This window comes from Cupressus sempervirens, chromosome 5, assembly GCF_028749045.1.
Source record: "Cupressus sempervirens isolate cs-2001-9-10 chromosome 5, ASM2874904v1, whole genome shotgun sequence".
In the NCBI taxonomy this organism is placed as follows: domain Eukaryota; kingdom Viridiplantae; phylum Streptophyta; class Pinopsida; order Cupressales; family Cupressaceae; genus Cupressus; species Cupressus sempervirens.
In genome coordinates, this window is record NC_143122.1 from 82,094,460 (window position 1) to 82,119,105 (window position 24,646).

At 35.3% G+C, this 24,646-nt stretch overlaps 1 protein-coding gene across 1 annotated transcript in view; it reads left to right on the forward strand.

Moving 5' to 3' along the window:
• LOC149554661 (uncharacterized) overlaps window positions 1–16,225 on the forward strand; it is a 184,249-nt gene extending 168,024 nt beyond the window's left edge. The window contains exons 6-7 of the mRNA XM_089828723.1: window positions 15,472–15,531; window positions 15,787–16,225. Of these exons, the coding sequence (XP_089684849.1) occupies window positions 15,472–15,531; window positions 15,787–16,032 (306 nt within the window). The 3' untranslated portion in view covers window positions 16,033–16,225. The remainder of the gene's footprint in view (window positions 1–15,471; window positions 15,532–15,786) is intronic.
• Window positions 16,226–24,646: the final 8,421 nt, after the last annotated feature.

Sequence of the window (24,646 nt, forward strand, 5' to 3'; positions counted from 1 at the left end):
TCCTAACTTAAAGTGAAGGCTCCCCTTCTTAGCGTTACTTGGATCAACTTAAGGTAATCTAGAAGTTGAGAGATTTGAAAGGGTATGACCAATATTCTTTCCTCTTAGCTTTCAGGAAAGAATCCACTTAATCGTGGAGCGAGTAATGGGCAAGATGAAACCTTGAACTACACTTCGAGTTGTAAACGTTGATACCGATAAACTAACACTAAATCAAAAGCTAGTTGAAAGCATACCAGTTTGGCTCTAAGTCCAGTCTTAATTACGCTATTGGGGCACAAAGACTTCCATAAGTAAAGAATTCTAACTATTTTGTGAATTAAGAAAGAAATACAAGCTACAGCCAAAGCTCCTAGTCTATATATCTCCACAACTGCTCCCAGTCAAAGCTTTGGCTCTAATTGCTTCCTAACTCTTTATATTCAATTATCAAGAATGCAAAAACACATGAATCAAAGATAAGAAATGCAAAATATAGTCAAAAGTTTTAACTTGCACAACTTGCACAAGTAACAATTGCACTCAATCAAAGTTCAACTTCAATTGTTTCTTTATATTCACTTTTCTTTCAAAATAGCACTACACAATCAAAGTTATGCTTGCACAATTTCTCTAGAGCTCTCTTGCATACAATAATAGATGATTTTTACAATAAGGGGGCACTCCTTTATATAGGCAAAGGAGTTGAGAAAAATGAGGAAAAAGAAAATGAAAGAGAAGTAAAACAATCCTAAGGATTATTTTTAAATGACTTGAATTTGATGATAACATTACGCACTGTAGGAAGATCTGAAATCTCCATTGTCTTTGATATAGCTTCTATTCTCACACTATTGACATACGCTGATTTCACAACTTTGCAATTTGCTGCGAGAAAATCTTGTAAATGCTTTGCTAAGGATTTATACAAAGCAAGCTTATTCATTGTATGGGAACCAAAATCTTTAGAATTTAAATCAGCATTAACTCTGACTGTATATTCTGAAGTCATTTCTTCAATTGCAACCAAGTTATCTTGCTCACCAAGAACTTGACATTCCATTTGTTCAAAATCACACATGATCCCAGTTTCTATTGCCTAACAATCTTCTAAGGCTGCTTGCAACTTTGTTACAAATTTTCTTAGTGTTTCTTCTTTATAGCCTATGAGTCCATGACATCTATAGAACATTTCACAAGATGGAAAATCACATGTGACCATGGCATCCATATCAGATTTGGCAATCTCATCCCAATTATTCAGAATTTCTTTCATGGTATCAACTTCCTAACTCAAAGATGCAATCAAGTCATGCAACATTTCTTCAATACCTTTGATACGTTCAAGAATTCTGGCAATATTTGTGATGGCTTGAACTCCTTCAAAGACAACTTTTCCAAACCAAGTTTTTGTTGTTTCTATGATCCACTTCCGTCGAGGTGTTTGAGATGTAGTGGCTGCATGTTGTGAAAACTGTTCTTAAATAACCTCTTTTAGGCGAGCAACTTCCTGCTTAAGCTGATTCTTTTTCTCTCACAACTTGTGAATACACTTTGATACATTAGCAAGTGCATCATGAGCATGTTGTAGACAATTCAAACGTGATTGCTTACCAAGTTCGATTTTGGTAAACTTGTAGTCCGAACAATTCTTCAACCGATTTGTCTACCAATGGTTTAGTAACCTTCACAAACTTGTCTTATCAGAATCAACTACGATCCTTGAAACAATCTTATCTTTCAAAGATTTAGACTTGGTTTTCTTAATAAGAAGCTAATCTAGAGGGCAACACAACCTTCCTTCTCTTCATAGTAATTTTGTCCAACCAGGAAGGCAAACAAAAACCCTTATCCATTGATTCAGGAGCGCTAACAACCATCGATATTGATATTGATTTTGATTGTATTTCTATAGCGATTGTGCATGCTTCAGTTTGTATTGCTGTACCAAGAGATGTCTATCGAGAAGGCTCTATCATGAATGCTTCAAAACCAGTTATTGAAGTATCAAGTTGGGAAACTTGACCTTCTGTGAGTGTTGGAAAATCTTCAAATATATTCCCCAACCTCTCGCATTGCTCAGCTATGAGAATAGGAGTTGTTGAGGAGATAGGAAGCGCCCATGTATTCACCTCTGAGACAAGGATGACAGATGTAAAAATAGTGGAGAATGAATCCACGTCATCTACAACACCAAAAAAAGGTGTTTCACAAATGGATGGACCTTGCTGATTTATTGGTCAAGAGGAGATATGATCATAACCTCTCCTTCCACTTCATCCAATTCTTCTTTAGATGCAGTTTCTTCTTCCGCTTCCTCCTCATTAGATTCTTGAGCTTGCATAGGTGCTTGTAAGGGTTCTTGAGATGACTTGGATCCCTTTCCACTTGTTAACTTGAACTTGAGAGATTTCGTTGCATCAAAGGAAGATCCACCATCTTTGCTTGAGATTTCCAGTTGAAATTTTCTTCCAGGTGGTCCAAAACTTCCACAATCTAACCCAAGTTTGGGATTCACTCTCTCGAGTCCTTTGATCTTCAACCATTTGTTGGTATTTACCAGGATGGATTGAAATCTATCCAAAATTGATATACCTTCTTTTTGCTGCCATTGTATAGGAAAATGACATTGCTTATCAAAACCAGCACGATGGTATTCTAGATCAAGAATATTACCATCATCCTCAATTTGAAGAATAGATGGAATTTCAAGCATGTTAAGATAATGATTTGCTGTAGGGTGAGCCTGCAGTAATCCATTCTCATGATATCTAGCTCTGTGCGTAGATCAATCTATGTCCTCCATGCGATGAATATGGATGAATGCCCTCTTAATCATTGAGTGTATCCCTCGATAATTAAATCAAATTTAGCCTTGAACCTTTTCAATATGATAAGATGAAGTTCTGCCTCCATATTCTTTGCCTTGTAAACTGATTTGATCATATACTAACCATTACCAAGGGTTTGGCTGTAGTGATATCAAAACTTGGCCTATGCAAAGAATTCTGATAAGATTGTACTTCCATGAGCTGTTTGGCTAGTTCCATTAGTATAATCTTATCTGTAGCATATCTTGGTAAAGTATATGGTTCTCCTTTGAAATAACCAACTCTCAAATAAGTGAAAGTTGGAAATTGTAGAAAGATAGCACCAAATTGATTAACTATATTCCAAGCTTCATCTGAGACTCGCTTGATTACCAATTGTTTATCAAACATACATTGGAAATATCCAAAGAATGCATCTTGGACTCTCCTGTAATGATACTTGCTATGTGACAAGGTGATTTGATCATAATAGTCCCATATAGGACCTTGTAACCGGTCCCCTTTAGTGGAGAGACTTGAGAAAGATCCCATGGATGCAACTATGTAAATTAGGTAGGAATTCATTTAGAATGGCGCTGAGGTCCCAACATTAAGCAACTGCACACAAATAGCAAAACTAATAAGTTCTCCCCAGAAGATAGGATCTTTATTATCAAAGATCTGGAGAATGAATTGATACATCCAAGGCTCAAAGTCATTGGAATTTTTGAGACCGCATATCCTGCTGAAAAGAGTTATCAAGTCTTTGCATTCTGAATTGAAGTTTGACCTGTGAATGGTTTTAGGCCATCTTGAAAAATTGCTTCTTCTGACCTTTAACCAATATGCACTTACATAATTCTAATAGTCCACCCTTTTTGCATTCCACAACTCTATAGACGTCTTTAGACAAGTCTGTGTACTTTGCATTTTGAGGAACTTCAAAGATCTGTTCAATAACCTCTATATCAAGGCTAATGATGACCTTTCCATCTGCATTCTTTATTGTCTTGGTTTTTGGACTGAAATTTCATGCACAAATAAAAACAAATTCTGGTTCGAAGGCAGGCATAGGGAAAGTAGATACCAAATGAATATTACTCTTCTTGATGCGCCTCATTTCATGTGTTGTAGGAGATTCAACCCTTTGTAAGAAATCAGCCATGTCAACGTGCTTGATCTCTGTATCAGAAACATTATCAAGAGATGATGAAACCTAAGATTTGATCTTTCCAAGTGCAAAAGATCAAAACAAAAAAAATCTGAAACAAATCGTTTTCCAGTCAATGCGTGGATTGATAAAGATTGCAAATCAGCTAGGAGAAAGCTAAGAGAGTTTAATAAAACAAGCCTCGACTTTGAAGTGTACAAGAAGATCCTAAAGAAGAAAAAAAACGCTTTATGTTCACAAGGAGAGAAGAGCTAATCTCTCTTGGTAAAAATAACCCCAAACTTTTTTGGAGAGAATTACAAGCAAGAAACAAACAAACTGAAAATATTATTACAGAAACTCAATGGTTCGAGTATGTTAAGAAACTTTATGAAAAAGAGGTTGAGGTGGACTGGCCACCCTTGGTCAACAACAGGAAAGATCTTTTCACTATGCAAGAGGTTGAGATGAGTAATAAGAAGTTGGGTGTAAGTAAGGCAAAAGACTTGGTTGAACTTCAAGCAAAGTATCTTAAGTGGGGCATGAAAACCCTTGCACCACACGTTATGGAAATCTTCAATAATGTCAACCAACATAGATTTCCTAGAGATTGGATGATTAGCCTTGCTATACCTCTTTTCAAAAGCGGCGATGTTAATAATCCCTTCAAGTACAGAACCATAATGATCAACGCCTTGCTTGCAAAATTTTTTGCTAGCATGCTAGAAAATACAATTAGCAAATGGGCTGAAGAAAATCTTTATGAAACCATGCATTGATTGGAAAATAATTTGATTCAGATTTTCTTTGTTTTGATCTTTTGCACTTGGAAAGAGCCTTGTGAATGAGATTTGATAAAACATGGCTATTAACATCATGTTCGTGCATGCCCTCGCCCTTATATATTCTCTCAAGTGTGGTTTTGAAGATGTCCCTATTTTCTGAAGTCAAAAGATTTCTGCCATGTGAAGGAGGTTGTTGAGGACATTGGCCTTTTGCCCCAAGTTGCTCATTATCTGCCCACAACAATTTTATGTGCAGCAGTCTTTGATCTGATTTAAGTTCCCATATGTGTTCCCCAGTCATAACTTCCTCGATTCCCTCATATAAGTTGTGTAAGCATAATGCATAATCAACCACGCTTGCACCATTGTAGGTGTTGCAAGTGAAATTGCCTGATTTTGTCCATCTAGCCAAACGATTACAATAATTAAATCAAAAGTACCACATAAGGTGATTAATTCTTCCCCAAAATGATTGTAGCCTTTAGCATTGTCTGATATTCTTTCCCACAAGTGTTTACTCTTTTTTGTGAGCCAAATAGGATTAGCATTTGCTTTGTCACTTAAAATGGTAGCTTGACCATTTGCTGTTCTAGCATTGAAATCTCCAAGAAGAAGAAAATCCCTCTGTTGTGAAAATACAACATCCTACTTTAAAGTTGCAAAGGCTCTTTGTGAGCTAACCCACACTTCTTATAGATTTTGGAAACCTGTGGAACAAAGTAACATGTTGCGATCCTAAGAAGAATGTTATTCTCCATGATTTTGAACCATATGAACTGCTTGTTAGTATCTTCCTTTTCCAATTGAATGACACTACCTTCCTTTTCTTTTACAAGAACCATTATGCCTCTATGCCCCTTACCATTACTCGCTACCTCATTCCACACTACTACCTTCCAATAGCCTTCAAACAATGGAGTCTTGCATCCTTCATGTTCATGTGTCTCCACTAGACAAATAATGTCATTGCCTTCTGCAAAAAGTTTAGTTTGAGGAATTGAAGTAAATTATGGAAGATCCCGATAAGGGACAATACAAATACACTGCCAGAGGTGCTTGTGCTACAATAAGGAACTAACACATGGCGTAGTAGCACTAAAGCTTAAGATTAAAGCGACACAACCGAAAACATAAATCATAAGGCTGAAACTTGACAAATACTAGTAAGTAGAACAAACTGGTTAGTGAAATAATTATTGAACATGAGGATTGAAACATAAACTTGAGTTGTGAATCAAAAATAATCAGTAAACACGTGTAAAGTTTTCTAGAAATTTCCTAATTTTTGCCCTAAAACAATAACTCTTATTCAAATTTATAATATCATAATAACTTTATCCAAAATCAAAAATTCAGGATAATAATTGGATGATCAATTTGAAGCACAATCCTCAACATCAATTGAATTGAGAATTCTTTGGGAAATTACTCGCCTGGAACATAAGAGAGTCTTTTTACCTTCCAAAGTCTTGGAGCATAAAGGGTTTCCATCCTTCGAACTCCTTGCCCCAAAGCATGAAAGGGTTTCCATCATTCCATTTCCCGGCCTTTGAGCATGAACGATTACATCTTTTAAAATTCCAACTACATAGTAGGAAAGGATTAAATCCTTTCAACTCCTACAAAGAGACTTCCTCCAATTCCAATTGATTAGCCCATGAGTTTGCTTGATTAATTATGATTGGCATTCCTTGATGGATTGGCAACTCAATGTTTAAATAAGTTGAATAGTTTATGCTTGAATAGGTGATGTTGGAACGAGGGATGTTTGTATGTTTGATTGATTGAATGAATTGATAATTTATGATAATGATTTTCTGATTGATTGTTTGCTTGGTTTAATAACTGATGATTTCTTTTGATGGATTTATGTGCAATGATTTAATAAGTTTTTATTTGATATATTTGCAAGTGTTGATTGGTAAGTGATCCTTGAATACTTGAAATTGTTTCTCCTCTATTGATGAAAGGGTCACCACCTTTTATTAAAATTGAGTCAACACCCTCCATTGCTGCCTTTTGAGAGTGATAAATTATTTTCCAATTAACTCTCATGCAAATCCTCCTCAAATGAAATCTTCTTCCCTATATATCTTCCATTGTGGAGGAGTCACGCCTCTTCATCATGTTTTCCCTTTGCAAGAGTAACAACCTTTCACAATTATAACCCTTTGAAAGAATATGATCTTTCATAATCTCTGCTGCTTGAATTAGTCACTCATGTTCTTCTTGTTCTTTTCTATTAATCCTTTCTTGGTTCCTTCCTTCCCTGCTAGATGATATCCTCAAAAACGATCTCCCCATAGCAACACAGGGACATGTCCTCGCCATTTTTTCGGAGCTACACCCAAGTTGGGGACGCACCCAGCATGGGGGGACGACATTCCCGCATCCCCAGTGGTGCCACCAAATCACCGCTAGCAAGGGGATACTCTGTGCATCCCCGTTGGAGACTTGGGGGATGGGGATGCGTCCCTCGATCCAGCTAGGGACGGTCAGCCGTCCATCATTTTTTAACATGAAAAACTGCAAAAAAAATAATAATTTAAAAGGTTTTGTTATAATGTTTGCTACCCCTAGGGTATTTGGGGCCCATCTAGAGGTTGAAATCCCATGAAATCTCTTTGTTTGCTGATTTTTGCAACAGCAGCAAGAATAAGGTTAAAGAGCTCATAGAAGGGTGATTATTTAAGTGAAGAGAGTGTGTGTAAGACAAAGATGAGTAAGGAGCAAGAAGAAGAGGAGAACAAGATATTTCAGCTTGTTCAAGAGATTTGTGAAACAAAAGGTAGGGTTTTTCATGGTTGTTAATTTTTATTTTCTGATTTTTCTAATTAAGATCATTGTTTTTTGTTTCTAGTTTGTAGCTTTTAGTTCTTAGTTAAATTTCATTTCTAGATTTAGTAGATGTCTCTTGTTTCATTTCCAAAATTTTGTTGCTTAGCTTTTACTTTAAAAAATACTAAGTAGTGATTTTGAAGAAGGGATAGGCTGAAAGCATGTATTTATTCTATATTTTTGTTATTTTGTGAAATACAGTGTGAAAATGAGTTCCAAGGTCATGACTCAAGTGAGTCAAATCACAATGATAATAAGATGAATTTAGAGGCCCATTCTTATATCAGCCAAAAAAATTATAACCCTGAGGCTAAGCATGATGAAGAGAATGAAGAAACAGGTTTAAAATCAACAAATAATTGGCCATCCGGTCCACCGGCTACATATTACCCCTCCACTCTTTTGGAAAAGTGGGCTATGGGTAGTTATGACCCTAAATCTCCTTTCAGACAGTTTGCAACAAGGAAAACTGCACATACAACTACAGGTGGTGGTGCAAGGAAGTGAAAATGTAACATTTGTAAGATATAATGGTTTGGGAGCATTACTAGAGTGAATGCATATTTCCTCTTTTGGACAATAATAAGTATGAGTGAATGCAAGTTCTTGATGAAAACAAAAAATTTGAATTATGTTGTGAGGTTCTCACACCATCGCCTCAAAATTTTTGGGGACCCCCCTTTGCTTTTTTTTTAATCACCTTGGTAAACTTTCGGATTGTCCAACAATTTTCATTTTTTAAAGAATTTTGAGCCTTGGACACCTTTAGGTTAGTGGGAGAGACTTAGCTTATTTTTCACTTGGTTTCACTTGATTTTCCAGAGCAACCAATTTCATCCTTAGGCCGGACAAAATTCAACAGGCAACATTTGGCAGGATAAAATTGTAAATTTGTACTTAGATGTTTTCTTTTGAAAATTTGGATATAACTGTGTAAATTTGAACAATCTTTTAAAAGAGAAATTTTTGTTAGACTTGAGTTTTGGAAAATCTTAAATTTTTCTTTGGTGAAAATTTTAATTTTGTAGAAATCAGGCTAAATTGCAAAAATCGATTTTTGACGCGATGCAAATTTTTTTTTTTTTTGTCAAAAAATCCTAAATAGCATAGCAAAATCGATTTGGATAGAAATTGCAAAAAAATGTTTTAATAGATTAAAATTGCCTTGGAAACCTTTTGCCTTTGATGAAATTGGTAATTTAATATTGCAAAATGGCTTCTAGTTAGCCAAAATCCAATTTTAATGACGTATTAATTACTAAATCCTCATTAAATGGAAATATTTAAACAACCCAAGGCACCATTTCATTTCTTTTTACAATTTAGAACTAATTGGCAATTTTAAAAGGCAATTTTCATTTGGCAAAAGTTAATTCTTAGCTAAGTATTTAATTGTGGGCCATATTTTTTGAATTAATTTTTGTTTTTTCTCCCCTCCAAGACCAAGTAGGCCAACTGGGAAGACATGTGGAGTTGGGTATAAGAGGAGATCCTTCCCCCTTTCTCCCTCATTCCTCATTCATTCTTCTCCACGCTTGGGCGAGTTTTCTTGTGAAGAGCAGATGTGGTGTGAGGCGAATTTGTTTCAAGGAAGATTTTCTTCTTATTGGGCCACTTTGCAAGGGCAGTTCAGATTTCTTCATTTTTTGGGCGAATTTTCTTCTTGGAGCAGCTCTCTAGTGTTGGGCGATTTTCCTTGCAAGGCAGATTTTTTCTCCATTTTTGACGATTTTCCTTCTTGAGGGCAGATTTCTCTTCTATTGGCGATTTCTTCCTTAGGCAGATTTGGCCCTTGCTTTTGGGCGTTTTTTTTGGAGAGCAGATTTTTCATGATGTTGGCAATTTTTTGCAAATTCTGATTTTTACAAGGAGCCCCTAGGTTGGGCAATTTTATTTGGAGGTGAATTACATGATAAATTTCCGATTTGCAAGTGGATTTGAAGTTCTTGAGGTCTAATCCTAAATTCCGAAAAGTTGTTGTCCAGTTATTGGTTAAGGTGAATTTTAATCATTTAGAATTGAAAAGGATCCTTAAGCTGACATCCTTCATTCGTTCTAGTCTAAGGATTGCTTCCCTTGGTTCTACTTACCTTCTAGTCCACCACTCTACCATCCTGTAATAGGGTGACGAGATGGAGGATGTTAGTGCAAGTAAGAATCCCAAGCGGACAAACACTAAGAAAGACAAAGAGGATATGATGCCCAAAACACCTTTCTTCTCGAAAATGAAGTGAATAGCTGACACTAATATCGGTATAGTGGACATGATACGGGTGAAGGACAGACTGAAGGAAGGACAATTCCCCTTGGCAAAGAAGATACAAAAGGCAGTTGCACAACACAGCTCAAGTGTCGACACTTCTATTTCAACCATGATGAGCGACATTGAGATGGCATTTGATTTTGAAGACATCAGAGAAGAGAATACCAATGAGATAGATCTTGGATCGAGATTGGATGAGCTAGGAAAGGTTGCTATCAAAAGGAAGCATCTAAATAACCTTTCCTCCCTAAATGCTTTTATTGGATTTGCAAAAGAATATGAAAAGGACCATGAAAAGATACTACAAGCAGCAAGCAACATGGTGAAGTCAATAGAACTCAGGACGAAGCACACACCTTGTCTTTCTATGGAGGAAGTCAACGAAAGGCTAGCTAAGTTCATTGCCTTAGCTAAGAAAATGAAAAAAAAGGGAAGAGTTATATTAGAAGATCATTTGATGTAAACCCAAGTGGCAATTTTTCTCTCTTTTAGAATAGGACAAGTGTCTATTTCTGATTGGCCACCATTTTGGTGCCTTCTCATTGGTTGCCACTTTTTGCACTTTTTTCATTGGCCCATTGATGAGGTGGCATCTTCTCATTGGCCGATGGGGTGGCAACCCTAATTAGGGTTTTTAGGATCCAATTTGGATCGTTGATCTTGTTTTGATCTCCACCGTCCATTGTATTTTTGGCCCCTATATAAGGCCATTTTCTCTCATTTGTAAAGGGTTGGAGAAATTGTTGCTAAGATAATACCAAAATCGCTCTCTTTTTCATTGTTGTGACTTGCATGGTGATTAAGAACATTGGGTGTTATTGCATATTATCTACTTCCACATAGTTAGATTTCTTTTCAAGTTGTTAAAGTTGGTTGCATTTCAAGTTGTTTAAGCAAGAGTAAAGTAGATGGATAGCTGTATGGTAGCATTAGTAGATGTTTGATAGAGATCAATACTAGACCGCTAGCATCCTAGCGGCTGGTTGGGAAACCTTGTGTAGTAAACTAGTTTACTTTCCTTTGAATCTTTGCATCTATGGAGGTGGGGCCGCTGGTTAACCTTCATTAGATTCGATCCCTGTCCATTTGCTAACCTTCCATCCATAGGAGTAGGAGTAGAATAGTGAGTAGCTGAGTAGTCGAAGTTGAGAGAAGGAAGTTAGAGAAGTCAAGTATCAAAACACACCCATTCACCCTCCACCACCATCGCTTTCCATCAACATCATCTAGCATCCGCATTGAACCACCATCTCCATCATACCACCAAAGTCCAAGTCATCCTCAACAATTTGCGTAAGGCTGCCTACATGATTACCAACGAATCACATCAATAAAATTGAGCGAGTATCCACAAGAGTAAGGAACATTGGGGTTATTCTCATATCCCGTGAGCAATAACTTTTCAAGAGAGGAATTGTATGTTTGATACTTTGTATCAGATATTCAATTACTAATATGTTATGTAAGTGATACAAAACTCGCATCAACACATTACAAAATTGAGTTCACCATTCTTTGGGGTGTTCCAAATGACTTGGGTGTTGAGGTGCCTACCACCTTGACTAGTAGGCAACAAGTTCAGAGTCTTCAATAGGTTTATGAACAGGGGCAGCCACGTTTTTCTACTCCTAGTCCTAGCGGTAGACCACAACAAAGACCTACGGCTAAATCATTTGGATGGGTAGCCTCGGGTCCTTATCCGTCTAGTGCTATGCTTGAAGCACAGTCCAACAAGGGGAAAAGAAAGGTGTTATTTGAAAGTAATTCCATTGTTGATTTATTTCTTTTTTCCAATGACGCACCTTTTCATGTGACATTGTCTCCTTATTGTAAGGAGATGATGCAACTGGTGGTAAGGGGAGGAGTACCATCATTTGTGGTACCAGGTGAGCACAAATTGCGGACTACATTGTTCGATAAAGAGTATGCGAAGATTACTTTAGAGGAGAACTTGAGGTCTATTTGGGAGGAGTTTGGTTGCAACATCATAATGAATGGGTGGACAGACATTAGGAACTGTCAATTCATCAATATCATCATTACATGCATAGAGGGTTCATTTTTCTCAAGCTTGTCAATTGTTCAGGGCATCAAAAGGATGCTGATTTTCAACTTAATATACTTTGGGATGCTATTGGGGAGGTTAGGCCACAAAATGTGGTCCCAGTAGTGACAGATGCAACACTTGCGAGTAGAGTTGTAGGGAGACTTGTTGAGACAACTTACAAACATATTTGGTGGACTCCATGTTGTGTGCATGTCATGAGCAATGCACTAAAGGACATGGGGAAAATTCCCTAGATTAAGGGAGTAGTGAGCGATGCTAGAGATGTGCAAATGTTTATTAGCAATTGCCACACATCACATGCCCTTTTTAGGAGCTTTGCAAGGAAGGAGTTCCTGAAACCATTTGAGACCTGATATGCATCGTACTTCATTCTTTTCGAGAGAATGATTGAGCTGTAGGAGCCATTGCAACTCATGGGTGGAATAGGTGGGATGGGTTTAGGACAGAGCAGGGTTTGAGGGTGAAGGAGATAGTGAAGAGCGATGTATTTTGGAGTGATCATTATTCCTGTTTTCCAAGTTATCAAATATGGAGATGTGGATGCAGCTACTCTTGGAAACGAGTGTATTGATCCTATTCTTGGTCAGATGAGGGCAATTGTGCGAGAGAAGGTCTCGAGTTTAACATTTTGACACTGAGAACATTCAGTGTAGATGGGACAACCTCAATACTCCCTTACACATGGCTGCTTATGCATTAAATTCGAAGTGGTACAAATCTAGGCCTGAGAGAGTTAAACCATTGAATGAGGATGAGGTGATCTATTATCAATTTTGAATTTAGTACAATTGCACTTGAAAGTTAGAAGTTAGTACACTTGCACTTATGAATATTTAATTTATCAATTTACTGATTTTAAAATTTGAATTTTAGCTGAAGGAAGGATTCTTCAAGTGCATTGATAGGATGTATGACATTGAGACAACAAGGGAGAGTTCACATTGAGTGAACCAAATTTGCTACTCTTAGGGGCTATCCAACTAGAGCAAAGGCCAACATAAAACCAATGACACAAGAAGATCCTATTTTGTGGTGGAATTGTCATGGACCCAAATCAACAACTATCACACTAGCCATCTGTGTCTTGTCTCAGGTTTCATGTTCTTCAACTTTAGAACCTTTACTTTTCACTTTCAATTTCACTTTTACTTTTAGTCATGGATTTCAATTTCAATTTTCTGATTCTCATACTAGTAATTTGATTGTTATCTTAGGCATCTAGTTTTTCAACTTCTAAGAGGAATTGATCTACTTATAGCTATATCCACTCTCTTAAAAGGAACAAGCTTACCTCTGAGAAAGCATAAAATCTCGTGGCTCTGCATTGTGCCTTGCATATCAAAGATTGCAAGAAGAGCCCTGCAACATGATGGGATATAGAGCCAAAGGAGCCCTCATAGGTTGATGAGGATGTAGATACTTCTGATGTGGGGTTGGTTGGTATTTCTCTTGTGGCTCTTAACTTTGAAGAGGCCAAGAGTTTGGAGAATGAGTTTGTTGAGCCTGAGCCTCAAGTTTACATGGATGATTAGAGGCCTCTAGGAAGCCTCTACTGCATTTTGGTGGCCCTTGGGTCTTTAGTAACAGACATTTTGTCTTTTGAATTTGTAGTTTGTACTTGAGACTTGGATATTTGAAGTTTGAAATGTTGAACATTGTGATCATATCATGGTTGTTTCTATTTGATGTAATTAAGTTTATGATGCCATTGAATGATTGATGCAATGTAACGAGACTTGGACTCGGCTCGAACTTGACAAGGGTAACTTGACTCGTCACCTGGCTTGGACTCGCTTGTGACTCAGCAAAGTGATAAAACCCTTGAAATTTAGAGATTTTTTTGGATTTAAATTAATTCCATGCACCCATTATTGAATAAAGTTTAAAGACACAATAACATCATAAAATAGAAGGTAATTTGATCGCATAACATACGTTGATTATGTAACTACGAAGGCAAAAAAATTAAAAATCAGACGAGTCAGATGAGTCAACCGAGTCACCTAGGTGAGTCAGCTCAGTTGACCCGTCGAGCCAGGGTCATGTGTCATTTTGACCCGGGTGAGGTAACTTGACTCGCTGACTTGGACGACTTGCCCGACTCGCGGCGAGTCTCATTACTATGGATTGATGAAATAATGATACTCATTATTTTGCTAAATTGATAATATCATAATAGATATCTATGACTTTTTAAGTTTTGAATTTGAATCTTCAATCTTTGATTATTTAATTTATTTGAGAGAAGTTAGAACTTAGATCTCTTTCATTGTTATTTGTTCAATGCAATGAAAAACTAAACTAGCAATAGCGGTCTTGATTAACTTATACTTCATATTGATGTCTTATATTGTTATACATCTTTTTATAATTAGCATTTTAAGTATCATATGTATGGTATATACTATATACCCCCATCCCCCACCATCCCCAAATTGAGGCCCCTTTGTCCCCTTGTTCTGGAAACTTTGTCCCCCCATCCCCACGTTGCCTAGGCCAGTGTAACTATGGATCTCCCTTTTATATTTTATTCTTGAGGGAGTCAGAACTTTCATAATTTCTACCCTTTGAAAGAGACAACTATTCATCCTTAATTTTTCTAAACTGCAGGAATTTGATAGACCCCTCATAAACTGCAGTGCACTTTGTAAACTTCTTAATTTGGCCAGTGAGGCTGGTGTCACATGCCCTTTGATACCATGTGTGTTGCAGGAGTCAAGGTACTCTTAATGCTTCTCCTAACTTCACAATTGAAGCTTTATCAGACATGAAGAGAAAATTGGTAATGTGAATCTGCCCTTGGGAGTGTTTACAGTAGCAAGTTGTTGATTCCCTACATTGTATTAACAGAGGTATGAGATTCTATGGTTACATTGGGTAGAGCACTCTTGTAGGTCCATCCATCATTATGGCTAGGGATTGCTGTAACCATGCTTGCTTGATATGCATTAAAAAACAGTTTGAATGATTGAGTAATAAATTTGAGGTTATTGAAAGGAATAAAATGACACTATTATTTCTGTACAGGATTTTATATATTCTGTTATAAGTTAGTTGTGCACATGTAATGAATATGATGTTTTGATATAAGACCAATAAAGGCAATGAGTCAGGGAGTTTGTGAAGTATCAGTCCCGGTATCAAGTTACAACATTGAGAATCACATGTATTAACATTTTATTTTTTAATTCAGTTTTCATTATCTGTAAACATATTCATGTTCAACTCAAAAGGTAAGTAGATCTATTTATTTATCATCTTAGTCAAAATGATCTGTATTGGTATCAAGTTCCTTCTGTAAGGGCCATAAGTAGTTATTTATGACTTAAGAACTATCCAATAAAGGCAATGAGTGAGGGAGTTGGTGAAGTATCAATCCTGGTATTAAGTTACAACATTGAGAATTGCATGCATTAATATTTTCTTTTTTTATTCAGTTTTCATTATCTGTAGACATTCATGTTCAACTCAAAAGCATTTTCATTTTTAATGATTTACTAATTTCATATTCATGCATTACTGAGTTGAAAAGTAAAATTTCACATCCCAAGATTAATCGTAGTCAGTGATTGGTGCAGAATGCTAGGTTTCTTCAAAATTTTATCACAGAGGCTGGAATTCTTTGGCCACGAAAGAAGGTAAGTGAAATCTATCTCATGTTATTCATCACCAAGTACAAGTATCCAATATTGTGATTCAGGGAACTGACTGTAATTATCTCGCTTGTCGTAAACGAAACCCAGGGGATATCTCAAATAGTTAACATTATCAGATTTCCATAATCCATTTGTAAAGCAACTATTTTCTGGATTCAATTGTTTGTGTTTTTTAGCATCAATGTTTGAGGTTTCATCCCTGCATTTAATCTCATGTTAGTTTGGGGAATTTTGCAGTTTAATATTAGTGCAAAGGCTCAGAGGAAGGTTGTTCGTGAAATTAAGACGGCGCGTGCTTTTGGTCTATTGCCATTTACTTTGATGGGAAAGAAGCCATTCCAATTTGGTAAAACTATGGAAGACCAGGATGAAGATTATAAATTTGATAATTATGTTGAAAATGCTGAGGAAGTAGATGTTTCTGAAATTGAAGCTCCAGTTCTGAGCGAGGATTTGGATATCCCTGATTTGGGAAAAAGATGAACAAAAATGAGTCTTCAAATTATGCCTTTTACACGTGTTCTAGAATTGAAGGTAACATTTTGCTGTGGGATAAAGAGGAAAGCCATCTTGTAGATTGAGAAGGCGATACAGTGTTACATCAACATCAATTCAATAATTTAAATGTAGAGGCTTTTAAGGCATTTGCTAACCCTAAGTGATTTTATTTTGAATATCTCTTCAATCTTCTCAATTATGCAGTATGTCATTTTTTTTTTTTGTGAGATGTAGGCGAAATGCTTGTGATTTTATACTTAAAACTTTGTTAGTAATCTCTTTCTCTTTTCATTGTAACATTGCAAAGAGTGTATTAGGCAAAAAAAGAAAACATTTTTTATTTCCTTAATTTTTTTATTAATCGTTTTCTCTTTTCATTTTTTTAGAGAGAAGCAACAACCATTACAATTGTTCTTATAATTTTGTGGCCCTACCTCGAATGCTCCCTCATTGCGGTGTAAATTTGAATTGATGTTTCAACTTGTGACTGTTGTCTATATATATTTTTCCACACTTAATTGTTTGGTCTCATCCAAAGGGGATCTTAAACAACATATGAAGTAATTTAAGATACTAATTTTTTAATGAATAAGTACATGTTCTTTTTTTATATTATTAAATTATTTTCTTTACATCATCACAGTAGTGTATGATCAAACAAAATAACAGGCTAAGAGTCTTGATTGCATTTGAGAAGGGAACATAAAATTTGTGAGATGTCATTAATTTGAAGCTAATACAAATACAACCATTTCAAATGTATTTCAATAAGAAAAAACATGAGCATTAAAAAAAGCTAGTTCTGGTTTTTGTGATGCAAATCTCTATGATTTTAGTATTTATTTTTGTTATTAATTTCATAGAGTATCAATATGAATACAACATTTTCAAAGGTGCTTCAGTAAGAGTTTTGTATTCTTCGTAACTATTTAAAGATTTATTGATTTTGTATTATATTTAATGTTGATATAGTTACATTAGGATGAACATTTATGATTTTAAAGTAGGTTTTATATTTAAAAGTGATATTGAGGCAATAAGAGTAGAAGTGTGGGCTATACATGGGTGCATACAAATTGTGATTCTAGAAAAGTGATAAAAAAAATCGTCTTGGTTATACTTCGTATTCTACCAAGTGGGGCATTCTACCCCTTAAAAATTGTTAATGATTGGTAGTACAAACGAAGGTTGGTATTTGTGTCAATTTAGCATGATGTTATTTTGGTCAATATACAATATGCAAACTAGTATGATTTATTTGAGATTTGTGTAGCAAATGAATATTAATGCTAGTTTGGTATAAAATTTTGGAGTATTCTTAGCTTGTAGTAGTTATGGGTTGCAAACATTACACTTTTGTCATTCAATCATACATTTTAGTTTCTTATATTGCTCTTTGCAAATATTTTATTCATACAAACATCAATATAACTAGCTCCTTTCAAGCAGTTACATTAGAAATCAATTATAGAAAATCAAAGGTCACAACTTAGAAATCAACTATGAGAACTCAATCCTTCAAACTATCGAAGCCCAATTTGTTGGACAATTTTGGCTATTGAAGCTTGCTAGTTCACAAGATTTTAATATTGATTAAAAAAATTAAAAATTAACATTAAAAATATAAGATGATTCTTAATATAGGATTTATGCTACAATATGTCATGTTCTAAAATAATCTTGGTGTTAAGTTTGTGGACCTCTGATAGATAAAACTATTAAGAATAAATATGGGAACAATAGATGCTCTTAATTGTACAACAGAGTTGTCCTTCAAATAATAGTGATCTTTGAATTGCTTATGTGCAGAATCTCCTCCTTTGTATGTTGTTGATTAATATGGAATGTATACTATATAGGTTAATGATCCAGCAAATTAGATCACAGAGGAGAAGTACTGAAGTATTAATAATGTTTGTGATGCAGATCACTGGGTTTGAGATGCTGTGGATAGATGTCTTTCCCATCAATTTGTATTGCATATATATAAGTTGTGCAACAACAATGACCTGTAGAGTCATGACTCTACATGGCCTTTGGCCACGAAGGGTCATGCCTCTACGGGGCATAACTAATGATTAGTTAATCAGTAAAACAACACTGCTTAACACAAGCAGTCGACAATGTCAGTTACATTACTATAATCGGCAATATTACAAGGCAGTCTATTGATATTTAATTTATCATCAATAGTATCAATATCATGCTTATTGAAATCATTAACAACTTGTATTCATATATGCATGTGTGTGTGTGTGTGTGTGTGTGTGTGTGTGTGTGTGTGTGAGAGAGAGAGAGAGAGAGAGAGAGAGAGAGAGAGAGAGAGAGAGAGAGATGATTATCACATAAGTATGATATAGATTTGTATAAGACAGATTACTTCGACAAACACTATACATCAACACTCCCTCTTAGCAAGGGAGAAGTAATATACCTTAGATTTCAAAATAGAATATCTAATTACTTTATATGATATTAACACTCTGAAATAGTGACTTGTTAGATAATAAAAATCACCAAGCTATGAACACTATCATAACGTACATCATAATCTTGTAGCCTAGATATCGAATTGCCTCAATCTTTGCCTTTCTGAGCTATGGTTATTTTCAAAATAAGCCTCATTTTAAGCATTAAAATGGTCACTTTCCCTCAGAGTTTTTGAGAAATTTCGCCCCTCAAATCCTCCAATTAATCACCAGCTTCGTCCAGCACTTCGAATTTTTAAAATCTGGTCCCCAAGTCAAAAGTTCTCATAGGTTAATGAAAGGAACCAAAATATGTATTTTCAACTTGATCATTAACCATTAAACTCTAAAAAGGTTAAGATTAATTGTCTAAACATGTATTTCACTTCGAAAGCTTAACCATCAACCTCTCCTTCAAAAGGTTAAGATAAGTTTGCAAAATTAACCTTTTAAAAGGTTAGGGTTTGGGAGTCAGAACATGTATTTCGAGCCAAATCATTAACCATTAAACTTTTTTTTCAGAAAAGAGGTTAATGTTCGAGTCCAAAATACGTATTTCTAAGATGGTTATTAACCTTTCAAATGATAAAGTGAATGAAATGAAAGGTAGAGACAATGGGTATAATGTTGAGTCAAAGAAAAGATGTCCAAAGTTTTACAAAGTTCTCAAATCGCTGATTGCAAATATATTGAAGAGTTCCCACTCTATAATGGTGCTTTGGCAAGAGATATAAGACAAATAAATCAAGCATGATAATTATCAAAGAAAGGAACTTAACTTCCAGCTTGAAAGTAGCAAGGAGCAAAAAGTCACTTGGCAAAAAGTAGCCGATGAACTACAAGAAATGGCCAAGTTAGATACAAACACCTTGGTTCTTGAGTAAATTATTGTTGATCCAAGTGAGAATCAGACATGTATCTAGAGTAAAAGTATTAATTGGAAGATGATAAATATCAGCAAAGGGATCACTAAGTTTGAAAAACTAATAGCTTCATGGGAATAGTTGAAAGAAAAAGTTGCGAATGAACTAGTCTTTACTATCATAGGTGGGGCGGCAGTAAATGATCTTCAACACATTGATGGTGAATTTCTTCTTGATTCCTTCAGTATCCAAATTCATTCAAAAAGGGAGAATCGAGTATCAGATGCCGAAATTATGATGAAGCTCAGTTTGATCGCAGTCACTCTGGAAGATTGCAACATTTCAGCCTATCAACAAGAGTCAGAAGAGATCCAGGATAAATACTTTACAACCAAAATCAGGATGGAGAAGATGTTCGTTCCCATTTATGATTCAATGATGACCATCCTTGACACTTATAGGACTTTTCAAAATAAGTCAATCATGTCCAGATAGATAGAGTTCATAGGTAGAAGACCAATGATTGGATATGTATGCATTCTTAGTAATTCTAGCTAAAGTTGTGTTTTTGGAGTTTTCCTTGGATAGGTTAGTTTTAGTGAGATTAATTAACCCCTCCAAAATTGTGTATTTTGAAGGTAGTTATTAACCACGAAGAGGTAGTTCTTAAGCTTTGTGTCTATATAAGGAGTCACTTTTGGCTTTGCAGGGGACTTTTTGGATTTTGGAAATAGGGGGACATTCTATTAAAGTTTTGGTAGCAAGACAATTTTTGGAAAGTGTGTATAGATCTTGTTCTTGTGATCATAATTTTTTTTATGTTCTTGGTGCAAAGAAATAAAAAGGAAACACATTTTGAGTTCTCTTTCTACATATCTAAAAGTCGAAATGTTCATTCTTTCTCTGTAATGGGTATTTTCACGGTATTGTGCAAATGCTCATGAAATTATCGAATTAGCATTGTGCTAATAGTAGCCTTCAAGCGTAGATCTTGATTTTTATCAGCAGTTCATATTAATTAAAGAAAGCTGTGAAGTCATCTAGTGCATTCTTCATTGTGAGCTTTCTTATCTTTCAGCCTATCAACAAGAATCAGAAGAGATCCAAGATAAATACTTTACAACCAAACTCAGGATGGAGAACGTGTTCATTCCCAATTATGATTCAATGATGACCATCCTCGATGCTTATAGGGCTTTCTAAAATAAGTCAATCATGTCTAGATAGATAGAGTTTATAGCTAGAAGACCAGTGATTGGATATGTATGCATTCTTAGTAATTCTAGCTAAAGTTGTGTTTTTGGAGTTTTCCTTGTATAGGTTAATTTTAGTGAGGTTAATTAACCCCTCCAAAATTACGTATTTTGGAGGTAGTTATTAACCATGAAGAGGTAGTTCTTTACCTCTGTGTCTATATAAGGAGTCACTTTTGGCTTTGTAGGGTACTTTTTGGATTTGGAAATAGGGGGAAATTCTGTTAAAGTTTTGGTAGCAAGACAATTTTTGGAAAGTGTGTACATATCTTGTTCTTGTGATTAGAAATTTCTTTTATCTTCTTGGTGCAAAGAAATAAAAAGGAAACACATTTTGAGTTCTATTTTTACATATTTGAAAGTCGAAATGTTGATTCTTTCTTTGTAATGGGTATTTTCACGGTATTGTGCAAATGTTCATGTAATTACTGTATCGACATTGTGCTAATAGTAGCCTTCAAGCATAGATCTTGATTGTTGTTATCAATGGTTTATGCTAATTCAAGAAAGCTGTGAAGTCATATGTGCATTCATCATCATGAGCTTTCTTATCTTTTAAAGTTTGATTTCATTTTTTATTTAAAAACTTCAAAATATATCATACGAGGGAGTTGCTGCTCTAAATGCAGAGGAAGGCCACATACCAAAGGCCTATCCAACTGTTGTGAATGATTTGCCATATACACTCTGTTCGGCCATTTTTACAGTGACAAATCTGTTTACCAACAAATGTCTAATTGCCCAATACAATATCTAGAGTAACCATAATAAATATGTTATCTATGATCTCTAATTACCCAAAGCAATATCTAGAGATGTCCATAGTAATAACATAAAAATTTGTTACTCATGATCTCTAATTGGTTGAAGCAATATCTAGAGATGTCCATGATAACAAATGAGTTCGTTATCTATGATCTCTAATTGCTCAAAGCAATATCTAGAGATGTCCATGATAACAGGCCTATCATTTGCAAGATTGTCACCTTGCAAATAAGTACCTTCTGAATAAATATGTTCATGAAAGATTGTCACCTTTCATTACATATCTAATGCAACTAAATAATAATAGAAGCATAAACTCACATGAAATGATTTTTTTAAATTCAATATTCAATACAAATTAATCATACCAAGTTTTTCTTTGAAGTATTTCAACTTCACTTTAGCAAGGGGCTTGGTAAGATATCAATTTTTTGCTCATTAGTATAGATGTACTCTTATCGAATGATTCCTCGATTCACCATATCTTGAATGTAGTGATAAGGAATTTCAATATGTTTGGAGTTGATGCAGGAGCATCCAGAGGTATAAGGGCAATCCTGTGTCACCCAAAAAAATGTACTTAGACTTAGTTTCTGTTTCATGTCTTTTCATTTTTGGATACCCATTTGGGTCAAATAAAGGTTCCAACTCTCATAGTTCAACTATCAGTGTGCTAGAAAATCTCGAAAAAATAGGAGCATGCAATTTGGCCATCATTTTGGTGACCTAGAAGGTGTGAATTGGCCAGATGAATGTAATTGTGATTTAGAGCATTCCAAAAAAAGAATCAAGTCAAAAGGCCCCATGGTTTGAAAGTTATTGCCATTTTTTGGGTTTTGAAGACCTCTTAAGAATGCTTCAAAGTCAGGTTAGGGGCATTAAATGACTTCGAAAAGGGCCAAAAAATGGGGGACAAGCAAAGCTTGTCCATAGGGCTATAGAGCGCTTCAAGAGCTTTCCGAAAATGTAAATGGTTCGTCAATCGAAGCTACGGTTCAAAAGTTATGCCTCTCGAAATTTCGGTTACCATTTCTGGATTCTTCTAGATTTGCACCGACTTCTAACGCAGCTTCTGGAACCTTCTATTTGGTCGGTGGATGCCTACTAGCACTTTCTAGAATGTACTCCTAGTCCTTAACCCTCTGGGGTCTATTTAAGGAGATTTCTAGCATTGTAAAAGGCAGTTCAGAGTGGAGTTTGAGAGGAGGTATTGACAGGAGAAATTATCTCCAGCTTTATGCTATTGTAAGCCCTTAGGGCATGTTTTGAAGTTTATTTTCTCTGTACTGTTTGTACTAGCTTATTTTTCTCAGTGAATATAATTTTCCCTTTTCTATTGTGTCCATTCTGTTCTTGGGTTGTGTCCCCATCAGGAGTGATTGTGGAAAATCGGATTGGTTGAAAGCTTGATGCAACTTTGATTATCACAATGAATCACAGTGGGCTTCAAAGGTCTTTTGAACACATTTGCTAACAACTTTCATAGCCATACTGCTTCTCTAGCACCCAAAGAAGATGCAATGTATTCTGCTTCAGTGGAACTTAATGCAACTGAAGTCTGTTTTCTACTAGACCAAGAAACCATACCATATCCTAGACTGAAGTGATATCCAGAAGTACTCTTGCATTTAGTAGGATTGCCTGCCCAATCAGAATCAAAATATCCATGAAGTTCAATCTTAACTTTATCATATTTGATTCCCATTCCAATAGTACCCATTAGATATCTCAAATTATATTTAGTTGCATGTGGATGTATCTTGTTTGGTGCACACATAAACTGGCTCAAGGTGTTAGTAGCACAACATATGTCAAGATGAGTATTCATCAAATACATTAAAGATCCAATAATCTGCCTGTAGTAAGTAGAATCTATAGTTTTTGATTTGATCATATCATCCTTCAACTTGTGTAGCTTTACTTTCATAGGAGTAGCCACTGGTTTACATTCCATCATTCCAAATTTTGTTAAAATGTCGACTGCATATTTTCCTTGATTTAGAAGAATGTAGTTATCTTGTTGCCAGACTTCTAATCCAAGAAAGTAGTGAAGTAGACCTAAGTCTTTCATTTCAAACTCTACTGTGAGTTCTTGCTTGCGTTTCCTTATGAGATGTTCGTCACCTATTATCAACAAGTCATCAACATATAACACAAGAATAATCATATCATCACCATCCATCTTGAAGTATAAGTTAGGATCAAATTCCTTTTTAGAATATCTTAACTTCATTAGATAGTTGTCCATCCCTTCATACCATGCTTTTTGGAGCTTGTTTAAGACCATAAAAAGCTTTCTTTAATTTACAAATGTGAGTTATGTTGTCATCAGTGCTGAATCCTTCTAGTTGCTCGATGTAAACTTCTTCTTCAATTTCACCATTTAGGAATGTTGTTTTGACATCCATTTGATGAACCTTCCATCCTTTGGATACTGCAATAGCTAAGATGGTTTTGATGGAAGTATGTCTAGCAACTGGTGCAAATGTTTCTTCATCATCAATGCATTCTCTTTGTGAGAAACCTCATGCTACAAACCTAGCATTGTACTTTTCAATGCTTCCATCAGATGCATGCTTAATTTTAAATAACCATTTGGAAGAAACAACTAATTTGTTTTTAGGTCTTGGTACAACATCCCATACATCATTTTTTAGTATAGAGTTATATTCTTCAATCATTGCTTCTTTCCAAGACTGATTTGAAAGTGTTTCTTTAACATTAGAAGGTTCAGTTAATAATGCAACATAACATGATTAATTTCTTGTTCTTTTTCTTTCTCAAATCACTTCATTGGGTTCAACCTAATTTTCTTCTATTGTTTTCCTAGCCCAAAGAGACCTCTTTTTATTGTTGATATTTTTAGAATCTTCATGATTAGAAATAGTGGAAGATGGTTCAATATGATTCTCCCTCTCAATTTCTGCTTGTTGATTTTCATCTACTTTGAGAATAGATTTAGTAATGGATTCATCACTATTTCTAGAAATATTAAAGGAAATATCTTCTTCAAATTTCACATCTATGCTAATCTCAATTTTTCTTTGACCTAGAATGAAGACCCTGTATCCTTTTGTAGTTTAACTATATCCAATAAGTATCCCCTTCTTTCTAAAAGGTTCTAATTTTGTTCTTTTCTCTTTAAGAATGTGGATATAAACTAGACATCCAAATATTCTTAGATGACTTAGATCAGGTTTAATACCCATGAATACTTCTTTTGGAGTGGTGTTCTCTAATACTAAGTGTG